General features: G+C 38.8%; 1 protein-coding gene across 2 annotated transcripts in view; it reads right to left on the bottom strand.

Annotated features, from left to right (window-relative positions):
• Nucleotides 1-3,505, bottom strand: part of HSF2 (heat shock transcription factor 2) — a 37,935-nt gene extending 34,430 nt beyond the window's left edge. For both annotated transcript variants that reach the window (XM_025383825.1, XM_025383826.1), the window contains exon 1: nucleotides 3,222-3,505. In XM_025383825.1, coding sequence (XP_025239610.1) covers nucleotides 3,222-3,314 — 93 coding nt within the window. In that variant the 5' untranslated portion in view covers nucleotides 3,315-3,505. The remainder of the gene's footprint in view (nucleotides 1-3,221) is intronic.
• Nucleotides 3,506-13,130: the final 9,625 nt, after the last annotated feature.

Raw genomic sequence — 13,130 nt, 5'->3', positions numbered from 1 at the left:
CAAGGTAGAGAAATAAATTATTTTCCACCACTGAAAAAAAAATTGCACAAAAGGTTGTCTGGTTCCCAAAACAACTGCTTCTTCTAAAAGTTCTCAATAATTTTCATAGTACAAATGCTAAATTAGCTCAACAGAAGTAAAACACAAGTTTGAAGGAAACCAGAAACCACCATAAATAGCCACTTTTAAAAGATGAGAGTACCTGGGCACCTGTGGCTCACACCTGTAATCTCAACACTTTGGGAGGCCAAGACAGGCGGATCACTTGAGGTCAGCAGTTTGAGACTGCCTGGCCAACATGGTGAAACACCCTCTCTACTAAAAACACAAAAATTAGCCAGGCATGGTGGTGTGCATCTGTAATCACAACTACTCAAGAGGCTAAGGCAGAAGAATCGTTTGAGCCCAGGAGGCAGAGGTTGCAGGGAGCTGAGATCGTGCCACTGTACTCTAGAGTGACAAGAGTGATACTCTACTACAAAAAAAAAAAAAAAAGAATGTGATATAATCTCTGCCACTTAGAAATTCAAAGCCTGCTGAGGACTATTATATCATCGTTCCTACCACTCTCATTACATTTTCTAGGGATTTCATTTATTTATCAAAGAAAAGAGAAAGACGAAAGTAACTTATTTTGGTTTTTCCACCTAACATTATTGTTAAAGTTTTACTTTTCAGTGTTAGCACTGCTTTTAGAAAAATTAATGGAGAGCACGAGTGAGACAACTAAGCAACTAGGCTTAGCCCTAGACAACATTTATTCAGAACTATCCACTGACTTGTGGCAAGCAACATTTTGGTATAAAACTAATTATGATGTCAACTTGTATTGTCTAGTTCTATTGGTGGAAGACTGATCTGGGAGCTCAGAAATCTATTAGGGTGGGGGTGTCCAATCTTTGGGTTTTCCTGGGCAGCACTGGAAGAATTGTTTTGGGCCACACATAAAATACACTAACACTAATGATAACTGATGAGCTTAAAAGCAAAACTGCAAAAATATCTCATATTTCTTTAAGAAACTTTATGAATTTGTGTCGGAATGCATTCAAACCCATCCTTGGCCACATGTGGGCTTCGGGTTGGACAAGCTTATGTTAAGAGTCTCATCTCCAATCTTGGCGAGCTGTATAATTATGGATAAATAATCTCACCTGTCCAAGCCTCAAATCCTCATCTATACAATGATGAGGCTAACCTAGATGATCTCTAAGATTCAGTTCAAACATAATTTTATCTTCATCATTCCTACCACTCCATTACATTTTCGAGGGATCTCATTTATTCATCAATTATTAAACATCTGTGTCTCCGCCACAGTGATCTTACTGAGCTTACATTTTGATTGTCCCATAGGCATATTAGAAAATTAGTTAACACATAAGCTTAAAGTTAGTAATGGGATTAAAAAATGGTTAAGTGGCTTGTTTATTTGGCTTAGAACTCACAGAATGATGCATTTGTGGATCAGTACAAAACTCTCCACATTTGACACTGCTCAGAAAATAAGAATGCTATTAAAACAGTTACTAATCAGAATTTAACAGGCCTACGACCGGCATGATACTCTGATTAAAAGCAATTGCCAATATATATGGCCCCTATTTCTGGCCTGTAAAAGACAAAAAGGTATGATAAAGTCAGCTTTCGTGGGGAGAGAATCTCAGTCCGATCTCTAACACGAATACATGTCTGAATAACAGTCTGTGCTGACCCTTCTTGTCAACTTTTAATCCTTCTAACTGATGAAGAGCATGAGACATGTGTTTATTTTAAGTACAAGCTAGTGGCTGGCTTTCTTTTCACCTAGCTTTGTACAATTGTACAGAACTCATTAAATTCTTAATACAAACACTCACACAATGCCCCCGCCCCACCACCTCCCCGCACTCAACTCCAAGCAGGGAGTGGGGCTAAAAGGATAACTCAGTTGCTCATAAGGAACACACAAAAATTAAACCCTAGAAGGAAGTTAGAAAAAAGAACAAATAATAACACAAGGCAAACTATGGTATTAGAGTAGTCAAAACTTCAGGGTCTTAATATGGTGCTCACTCCCTGTTAAGATAAAAATAAATAAAACTGAGAGTTCCTATAATAGGAGGAGAACAGGAAAGAAAGGAGGACGGGAGATAACATTTACTCAGCACTTAACAGGTGCCAGGCACTATGCAGGTAGTTTTCACTTACTTTTCTCAAGAACTACACACATGAAAATATGCCTCAATAGGTGATCATCTACAACAAGAGTTAACCACTTCCCTTCATAAAATGATTCCAACAGCCTAGGATTGTATTCTAATGTAAAGGTAGTGTGGATGTAAATAATCATTCTGCCTAGAATCTTGTATTTGGAACTGAAAGAGGTCTTGGGTCACCTAGGCAACCCATCCATCTTACGGATTTAACTTAGGCCAGACAAGAAAAGGGGCTGGACTAAGGTCATCCTTGTTTATAAGCAGAGTTGAGATCAGACCAATAATCAACACATCGATATGCCCCTCTGTTGGTAACAGTTCAGTGAAATTTAGTAACTACTAAGTTACTGACCACCTATTAGTACTTTATTAAAACAATCCTAATAATCCGACTATACAAACAGCACAGAATCTCGAAAGAATGTTAATTTCTATATATTTTTAAAACCAACTGATAAGCAGTAATCTGCGTTTGAATATATGTCTATTTCCTTGACTGCTCTCCACATAAAGATCCCAGATGCAAAGCAGTGTTGGGGGAACGGGGAGGGGGTGATCCGTCGCTGAGGTAAAAGATCGCCTCCTGTAAAGCCCCAGGTCGATGATCCTGGCCCTGGACTCCCCGTCCCCTCCGCGATTTGTAACCCCTGAGCCGGGCGGGAGGACAGAGGATGAGTGTGCAGTAAAGAGGCTCCCGCGCCCTCGGCTCGCCGATTCCCCTCGCGACGCCGGGCCGGTTCCGAACGCGGACCAGACCGTTAAGGGGCTGCCAGGGCCGCTACGCCCCGCGCGGGCCGCCCCTCCCCCACCGCGGCCTGAGGCGAGCGGCGCTGCCGGCCAGGCCCCCGCGGCTCCCCTAGCGAACAATACAGGGGGTCCCCCGCGAGACCGAACGCCAAGGCCCCGCATCGCGGGCCTGGCAGGCAGCGTCGAGACGCAAGGCCGCGAGAGACCACCCAGCGGGAGAGCGAGTGAGGACGCGGTTATTCAGGGGGTTCAGAGGCCGCCGTGGCCTGACCGTACCTGGCTCCAGGTGATGAACTCGTTAGTGTGGGTTTCCTCCACAAGCGTCCACAGCTTGCTGAGGAAAGCCGGCACGTTCGAACTCTGCTTCATTGTTAACGCGGCGCAGGGATTCCAAATTCTAGACCCGAACGCGGTGGTAGCGGCGGCAGCAGCTCAGGCAGCAGCTCCCCGAGAACGCCCACAACGCAGGCGCAGCAGATCTTGGTCCCCGCCCCCCAACCCCGCCAGGCGCGCGGCGAGGCAGAGAGGCCGGGCGGCCGCACGTGACGGACAAGTCCCCGCGCTCCGCCTGTGCGCGCAGTGGTTCCGCGCCGGTCCCTTCCCTGGCCAATCCCAGGGGCCGACCACACGATGGAGAAAAGCGATTGGCTGCTGCTGACATGAAGGGGGTGGGAGCAGAAGGGGGTGGGAGCAGAAGGGGGCGCTGCCTTCTCATTTGTCTTTTATATAGAAGCTTTGATGGTAGCGGATCTTCGGCTTGGGAGACCGTCGGTGTTTGGACGTTTCACGTGGAAACAGCTTATGGTTTCTGGGCTGTGGCTGGGAGGCTACAAAAAGCCCTTCGGGGCCTTTGAGTCATAAGTTTGGCAGGCAAAGTGTGGTTTGCACCAGTTTAGAGAAGATCATTCGCAGAAGGAAAAAACCAGCTCTCAAGCATGATGTGCTAGGCCCCGAATTGAAATTGTCTTAAAAATAATGAACCTTGTTCTTACATTATCATTGAGAGAAAAAGCCCCCTTTAAAATATGTTTATCAAAAAGAGCAGTTTAAATAACTCACTCTCTATTACTTAAAACTGTAAACCAGGAACTGCAATTGATGTATCATGTGCTGTTTTTAATCCAGTCATCAAGTGCCTACTCTACACCCAGAATAAAAAGAAATAGGCTGTTTATACTATTTTAGTTAATTAAAATAGTTGTTCCTGCGTATACTTTACAGATACATTCTTTTTTGCCTGAGAGATTGGTATAGTGAAAAAAAAATAATGGAGAAGGAGTCAGTAGATCTGAGTTTAGATAACGCCTCTTGAACGTTTTTCTGTATATTAAAATACACTGGTACTGTCACTTAGAGCAATTCCTTAGCCACCAGTGCCAGTTTTTCCCATTTCTTGATTGGGAATAAGATCTATCTTTTTACCCATTAAGAGTGTCTTTAATGCTATAATGGCTGTGCAAATGCTTTGAAAATATGAGGTCTACAAAATTCGACCTTTTTTTTTTTTTTTTTTACAGAAGTCAGCATGTGAAGGTAAAAACTTACAAACAAGTCAGAGCCAACACATTATACAAAAATTCAACATAGGATTGGTTTACTTCTTGGGTAAATGTAAAATAGTACATTAAAAAAATATATATAGAGAGAGTATATTCCAATGAGCAAATATTTATTGAATGCTGCCTTTGTGTTCAGCACTGGGATGTTGGCTGAAGCAAAATCAGATATATGGAGGCATACATGTGATAGAGGAACTAGTATTTGATGAGCCCTTATATATATGCCAAGGGCTTTACATATATTATTGAATCCTCACAACAATCCAATGAATTAGGTTTTATTATCCCATTTTCCCAGTGAAGATTCTGAGACTCAAAAGTTGATTAATTTCCCCAGTCACAGCAAGTAAATAGGAGAGAGTATTTACACCCAAGCTTTATTGAGCTCAAAAGTATGTGCCCTTTCCATTGTACAATGATGACACTGTTTCAAAGCTCAAGATGCTTATATTCAAACTCGAGAAACAACATGACCATAGTGATCAGCACTCATTAATATATACAAAAAGAGCTAAATGTTTGGTATAAAATAAGTACTAGGTGAGTTTAAAAAGACAGACTAGTAGGTTAAGGTGATAAGGAAAGATTTCATGGAGGATAGGGACCTTAAGTTGGTCCTTGAGGTACAAATATATTTGAATAGCTAAAAGGAAGATACCAGAATAAGCAAAAACCAGGAAGCTAATGATCATGTCTGTCTATGGAGGGCAACAGCTCAGAGGTAAGATTGGCAGTGTCTAAGGAGGAAATGTGGCCTACTTTCATGGCATTATATTATTTTCTTCTAAAAAAAATAAGGTGTGGTTAGATAGAAGTGGAAACTTGTCTTTGGACATTCAAAGGCTGGGCATTCATAGGGCTGGGCTTAGTGGGGTGCCATACTTGGTTTAATGCTCTGCTCTCATCCTCTTGAAATTCTCAATTTTTGAACAAGGGACTCTGCATTTTCATTTTGCAATGGACCTTGCAAAATATGTAGCTGATTCTGTTTCCAGTGTATGGCATCTTATAGACCGTACGTTTGAAACAAGTGGTTCTTAAACTTAAGCATGTGTCTGAATCACTTGGAGAGGGGAGCCTTCCAGTAAGCAGATGAGCAATATCAGTTCTCAGGTAGTATTTGTAATACTTATAAGGGCAGCGACAAGGATAAGTTATTAACCAGGTAAGAAAACCTTGGTACCAGGAAATTAGATGATGTATCCAAAATAATCCAGCTAAAGTTGGAATTGAAACCAGGTCTTTCGTAGTCTGAAACATGCTTTTTAAATTTACACCAATGTGCCTCAAACTTCAGCGCAGAATCACCTGTATGGCTTCTTAAAAAACAAATTGCTGCTTCTGCTTCCACGGCACTCAGTAAGTCTGGGATACAGGTTAAGAATTTTTATTTTTAACAAGTCCCAGCTGAGGCAGATGCTACCGGCCCTGGAACCACATTTTGAGAACTGCTGTTATAGAGGAAAAATTAGTAAACTGACCTTCCCTTACTACTAACATGTACTGATTAATTGTTATGCTTCACTTCTTTTTTTGTTATTGTTTGTTTGTTTCTTTGTTTTAACAGAGTCTTACTCTGTCGTCCAGGCTGGAGTGCAGTGGTGTGATCTTGGCTCACTGCAAACTCTGCCTCCCGGGTTCAAGTGATTTTCCTACCTCAACCTCCTGAGTAGCTGGGATTACAGGGCTGTACCATGAAACCCCGCTAATTTTTGTATTCTTAGAAGAGATGGGGTTTCACCGTGTTGGCCGGGCTGGTCTTGAACTCCTGATCTCAAGTGATGCGCCACCTTGGCCTCCCAAAGTGATAAGATTATAGGTGTGAGCCACTGCACCTGACCACGCTTCATCTCTTAATAAAATCCAGATGTTCCAGGAATAACTTAAACTACTATGTTTTGTTTTTCTATGAACTTAATGGTTAATATTTATTATAATTAATACATTTTCTGAAAAACTAAGTATTGAATGAAGACATTTTTGGGGTAAAATAAAATTCTAACTTGTTGGCTTGTTTGCACTTACTTATAAAACTGAGAGGGGAAGAAAACAAAAATCAAGCTTTATCTCACAATTATTTGCCACCTATAATATCCCTAAAATATCAGAAGAAACAGATTTGAGCCAGTGGCAGCAATTTTGACCTGTTCATAATACAAGAAGATAAAAATGTCACTTTCTTAAAGGAGTTGCCTCCTATTAACTCCAATTTTAAAAGCTGTATTATTTTCATGGTTTATTTGCAGCCTACAATGTAAGACTTAGATTTAGAATAACATTCGAAAATATGAATGACCCAGACCTTTGTCTAGGAACTAGAAAAGCATATTATGGAGCAATTTGATGCTTCAGATCATCAGATGATGCCATAAATTCTATCCAATCAATTTTGCAAAACTAATTGGAATCAACAGTGCAACCAGTATTAGCTTTTAAAGATTTTTTTTCAAGGATAGGATGATTAAATCCAAAGGTGAACTGCATAGAGGTTTCCACCTATATTGCTATCTGGACAAAGTGTTGATTTTCTTCAATTTTGGAATGACTTAGGGGACGTTAGGCAAATCACCTAACATTTTCCAGTCCTTGCTCCTTATATATAAGATGTGAGTGAAAAATATCTGCTATACTCACTTCACAGGGTGGTTTTGAAGATCAAAGAAATTGTCTCTTCCTCCAGTCCACTTTCACAATCTTTATGGATCTCTTTCTAAAACACTAATCTGAAAAGGTCACTTCCAGACTTAAAACTATTCAGTGACTTCCTATAATTTCCGGAATAAATTCAAACCCCTGAAGGGGCATAAAAGGCCTTCTCTGATCTGATGTCACCTACCATTTCAGTTATTGTCTACCATTGTTTACAACACCTTTCCCTTAGCCACACCTAAATGATTGTAGTTACCTTGCTGGTCATATTCTTTTATACCTCTATGTATTTCCATAGGCTGTTGTCTGTGCCCGCAGAGCCCTTCTTCTTCACCATTTTTCTCTAAATTCTTCTTCAACCTTTCAGGTCAAGTATAATCCTGTACAAACCTAAGTTCTTTGGTGAAATCTTCCTTGGTAACATTTATTATAGCACTTACTACATCATATTATAATTATTTATATACATGTATTTTTCATTCTAGACTATGAAACTGCTTCAACATAAATACTATGTCATATGTGCATTCATTTATTTACAATGACATTCACAGTGCATGATATATGTTAAAATATCAATAAATATTTGTTGAATTAATAAATGAATACATAAACAGGTAAGTGCTAACCATCCGCTTATTCTTGCATGACCCCCAAATCGGGGTTAGTTTTTCCTCCCATGTGCTCCTATAACTTCTGGAACTTGACCTTCACAGTTTTTACCACACTATTGCTGCTCATTTACTTCTCAGCAACCCTTACTAGACTAGCAAATTGTGCTTGCATTGTTCACTCTTGTATCCTGAGCACTCAGCACAGTGCTAATAATAACGTAGGAGCCACTTGATAAATATTTGTTGAATGAATAATTTTAGCTTTTGAAATCCTTTGGATAAAATGTGCCCTACCTAATAATAAAGAAACCCCTTACAATTTATTCTCAGTCAGTAGAAACCTTTTTGTTTACAAGAGAAGAAAATGAAGAGAAGAGCTTAAGGATAGCTCAACTGAGAAGCATGCGAATGAGGAGCTGTTAGTAACTGAACAAATATTAGAATCCCGGAAATGCCAGATGTTAACAGAATGCTATAGAGGCCCAGGTTTGAGGCCACTTATGTCTTCAAAACAAATGACAGTGGCAAAATGCTTAAGGACTCCTGAATAGGCTTTTGAGTAAGTGAAGAGCTAGAAGACTGTGAAAGTTAATTTTTAAAAATTTTCAAGAAGCTGCCTTTTTCTAAGGCTACAACCTGGGTGCAAAAGACACTGGCCAGAGGAGCTTTTTATGTAGGAAATGTGTTAGTACTGCTTGTACCAGACTTGGGCTGGAACTGCTCTACGTTAAAACTCCAATCTATGCCAGATTTGCTAGAATCCAATCAGTCATCCAACTAGGGTGACAAACTAGTTCAGGTTTGCACAATGCATTTCCAGCTTTGATACTGAAAGTCCTATGTCCCAGGAAATCCCTCAGGCCCAAGCAAACCAGATTGTTTGGTCACCCTAACTCCAGCCTCTTCCAGTTATAGATGTTGGACAGGAAGAAGAGGCTCTTTAAACAAAGCAAAATATTGTATAGCAACAACGTAGATAAGGGATCTGAAAACCTTAACGCAGCTTTGGTCTTTCTGGAAGCAGTGTGGAGGCTCTCTTTCACAGGCACTCCAACAGCTAGCTGATAAATAGAAGGAATTGATGTACCCCCGCAACTCAAGGTCCCGGTGAAGTCTCAGACACACGCAGAGAGATGTTGATAAGAAAGAAAATTCAAGGCTAAAAAAACATCAAGGACTGGAAACATTAGAAAAATGGAGTGGGTTAGAGAAATGGCCTGCAATGTAAGTCTTCCATTATTTCCATTAGAATAAAACCATGTTAGGGTTTAAGTTTCTACTTCACTGGTACTTGTCTTGTTCTAAGAGGAGGTGGTGTCCAAGACAGATGGAAAGTGTTAGGAGTTCATCTTTCTGGAAAATGTGGTTTAAGTGATCATTTTATTCAAATCATTTGATAACTAAGACCTTTGAGCTCCTCAAAGATGAATGAGCTGAATTATAGGAATTGGATACAGAAATATACTCATACCATGAATATTAAACTGGAGAACTTGGGTTCAGTGAGGAGGTAGTCACTATCACAGCTGTGTGTCGTGATTTGAGAGGTGTGCATGAAGAATTGGCAACGACTGGGACATTTCTAACCTCTTTAGAGTTTAGTCATCTATAAGCAGCACCCAGGTACCAGCCATAAAGAGAGATGACTTTTCTATTCTGTGCTCACAGTGTGGTGCAGTACAGTAGAGATGAAACAGAGGCTCAAGCTGCTGCTTTCTTGAGAAGGCGTCCTAGGATAGAATTGAATGAATTCTGATCTTTCAGAGAAAAGTCTGCCATTGTCTGAATCAAGTAGTTGCTAGGACGTATTAAAGATTTGTGGCTGGGCACAGTGGCTCACGCCTGTAATCATAACACTTTCGGGAGGCCAAGGCGGGCGGATCACAAGGTCAGCAGATCAAGACCACCCTGGCTAACACGGTGAAACCCCGTCTCTACTAAAAATACAAAAAATTAGCCAGGCGTGGTGGCAAACGCCTGTACTCTCAGCTACTCGGGAGGCTGAGGCAGGAGACTTGCTTGAACCCAGGAGGCGGAGTTTGCAGTGATCTGAGATTGCGCCACTGCACTCCAGCCTGGGCGACAAAGCAAGACTCTGTCTCAAAAAAAAAAAAAAAAAAAAAAAGGTTTGCTAATTAATGGCAGAACTCTTGATTTATAAAGCCCTTTATATATGGTAATTGTTGTATTTGCTATAATTTACTTTAAAATAGTACAATTTAAACAGGAGTATATAGTGTGATAGTTAATTGTAATCTGCACCCCAGGGACAGTCAACTTAACAGTTGAAAAACCCTAATTAGGAAGGCAGTCTCCAGGGATGGTTAGTTAGCATATGAAAGACCAATCTAATGCTTTTTCTATGAAGATTTTATCTTAATGTTTATTTTTTTAATCAATACCAAAAGTTTTGTTAACTAGGATAATGGATATGGAAATGATTTCTTTCTTGGTAAAATTAGTGAAGTTCAGGATATGTGTATTGACTAAAAATAGTGTATTGTCTTTCCCCATTTTTGACTAACCTGAGAATGGCATTATCTTGAACTGGTAGCCTATTCTCTTCTCAAGGTGCCCTCACCTTAGGATCCTCATAGACCCATTGTTCAGGCGATTTAGGTGGCCTGAAGCAAAAGTAAAAATAGAGAGTTACATGCCATATTTCAGAAATTTTAAAGATTACAAATCAAGCTAACAAACAGTTAAATAAAATATGTTCTAGTCTCCTAGCTTGACAAATGTATCTTCATAACAATAAAATTAAAAGATATGTGTCAAATAATAGTTTTCAGCTGAGCATGGTGCTGCATGCCTGTAGTTCCAGCTACCCAGGAGGCTAAGGCAGGGTTGCTTGAGCCCAGAGTTTAAGATTGCAATGAGCTGTGATTGTGCCATTGCACTGCAGGCTGGGTAACTGAGTGAGACCCTGTCTCAAGAAACAAACAAACAAACAAACTCTCTCTCTCTCTCTCTCCATGTATATATATGTGTGTGTGTGTGTGTGTGTGTGTAGTTTTCATAAGACACTAGGTTGGCAAAATATTTTTAAATTAACTTTGACCCAAGAAGATCAAATGTAATTATTGTTTGCTGTTCTGTTGACGGAGGAATGATGTTTTAGATGATTAATAAAATAGAGATATATAATTTGTAGATCATTGTATATTTATTCCATAAAATTATTTTTTCTTACCTATATTTCAGTTAGATTGTCACCATCAAGGTTGTCACGTAACCTATGTTCTATTGGATCAGAGTATTTGAAAATGTAGTTGTACTCAACGTACAGCTGTATTTAACAACCAAATCTGAATATATTTTATAAAACGTATTTCAAATACTTGCTAAAAATAGGAAAATTAAAGTTTTTGTGCATTTTGTTTTAAAATATTTAGAAATGTCGTAAAATTAAAAACTAAATTATAATTAATAAATTTCTAATTTAAAAACAAAATCATTTATATAAATTTGACATTTTAAGCTTAATATTTTGAAACTATAATCAGATTGCATTAAGCATTTCAAAAAATAAACTCTTTTCTCATTCTGAAGCAGCTGGCATGGGCATAAAGTAGTACAACCTGCAAACCTTGTGTCTCAAGGGCATAGGAGAAGAGTTTTCCTGGAGCTCTTAGTTGCTAGAATGATATTTAGAGTTACGCTATGCCAACATGGAGTGCTGGATTCCAAATGATAGAAGAGATCATTTGTTCCTTAATAAATTATTTTTTTTTTGTATGTGTTAAATGATATTCAGGGCCCTTTAAGGTGCTGGGCTCCAGAAAGAGATTCCTCCTCTAGATTATGAAGGCAATACTGCTACTTAGAGTAGATTTTTTCACCTCACTTTCTTGAAAGTTAGCTGAATCCCACTATTAGAATACTGCAACATATTCTACGCAATGTACTTCATCAGGTTTATACAGCAGGGTGAAGCCTTCTTGCTAATACATCTTTGTATGTGTGGCAGAATTTCTGCTTTTTTATGATGATTATTTTAATGTTTTTAAAATATAAACTTCTTTCTGGTGGTAAGGTTGTGTTCAACTCAACTTCACCTAGCTCTAACTCTTTGAAGCTACCAAAATAGTCATTGTGGATAATCAAATTGGCTTAGATTAGTTCTCAGAAGTGTAAATCTGGCAAAATTTCCTAAATTGATGCGACAAAATAGATCCCTACATAGAACTATGAGTTCAGTTAGCTGGGAAGCTAATTTTCAGTGCTGGGGGTCATAGGTTTTATTGGATATGACTTTGTAGGCATTAGTGGCTAAAGATATATTTCAAGAAGTACTGAAAAGCACTATGGTCAATAAAGACCTCCAGGTATCACTCTGTAGAGAACTCCCATTGCCTCCATGTAGGGATTATATCATTTATTTTCTTGATTTATTTGAACAACGTACTATTCTCTCTAGTTTGCATTCATGCAGAGTAACTCATTTGACAAGCTGGTGTCATCCTTACAAATTTTCTCTATTTACAATAGGTTATATATGTATTTATATGTGTAGAGAGAGTTTATTGGCATTATTTTTTATATAAAACATTTTCCCAATTTTTAAAATTTACTTTTAATTGCAGTACAATATACATAATATAAAATTTACCATCTTAACAATTTTTAAGTGTACAGTTTAATATAAGTGTTAAGTACATTCACATTCTTGTGCAATCAATCTCTAGAATGCCTTTCATCTTACAAATCTGAAACTCCATACCCATTAAATAACATTTATGCTTTTCCTCTTCCCCTCAGCCCCTGGCAACCACCATTTTACTTTCTGTGGTTGTAAATTTGACTACTCTATTACCTCATATATTTGGGATCATACAGTGTTTGTCTTTTTGTGACTGGTTTATTTCACTTAGCACAATGTCTTCAAGGTTCATCCATATTGTGAACATGGGTCATAATTTTCTGTCTTTTTTAAAGCTAAATAATATTCATTTGTATGCATATACCACATTTTGTTTATTCGTTCATCAGTGGACTCAAGTTATTTCTGCCTTTTGACGATAGTGAATAATGCTGCTATCAACACTGGTATATATAAACAATTTTATGCATTTTGCTTTTCTCACTTGATAACACATGGTAGAAATTCTTCCATGTCAATTAGCATAGCTATAATTTATTCCTTTTAATGGTTCCATGGTATTCTGTGGTTTGTATGCAGCACAATAGATTCAGCCATTCTCCTACTGATGGGCGTCTGCTTTGTTTCAAGGTTTTTATTTTTTTTCCACTCTGAGATGCTGCAAAAATATTCCTTAAACATAAATCGCTAAGCATTGGTGGTTTTATTTCTCTGGAGTAGTAAATTCAGACTTTCATGTATAATTTGCATGGTAAATCTA

This window comes from Theropithecus gelada, chromosome 4, assembly GCF_003255815.1.
Source record: "Theropithecus gelada isolate Dixy chromosome 4, Tgel_1.0, whole genome shotgun sequence".
In the NCBI taxonomy this organism is placed as follows: Eukaryota; Metazoa; Chordata; class Mammalia; order Primates; family Cercopithecidae; genus Theropithecus; species Theropithecus gelada.
This window is presented reverse-complemented; position numbering and strand designations above follow the sequence as displayed.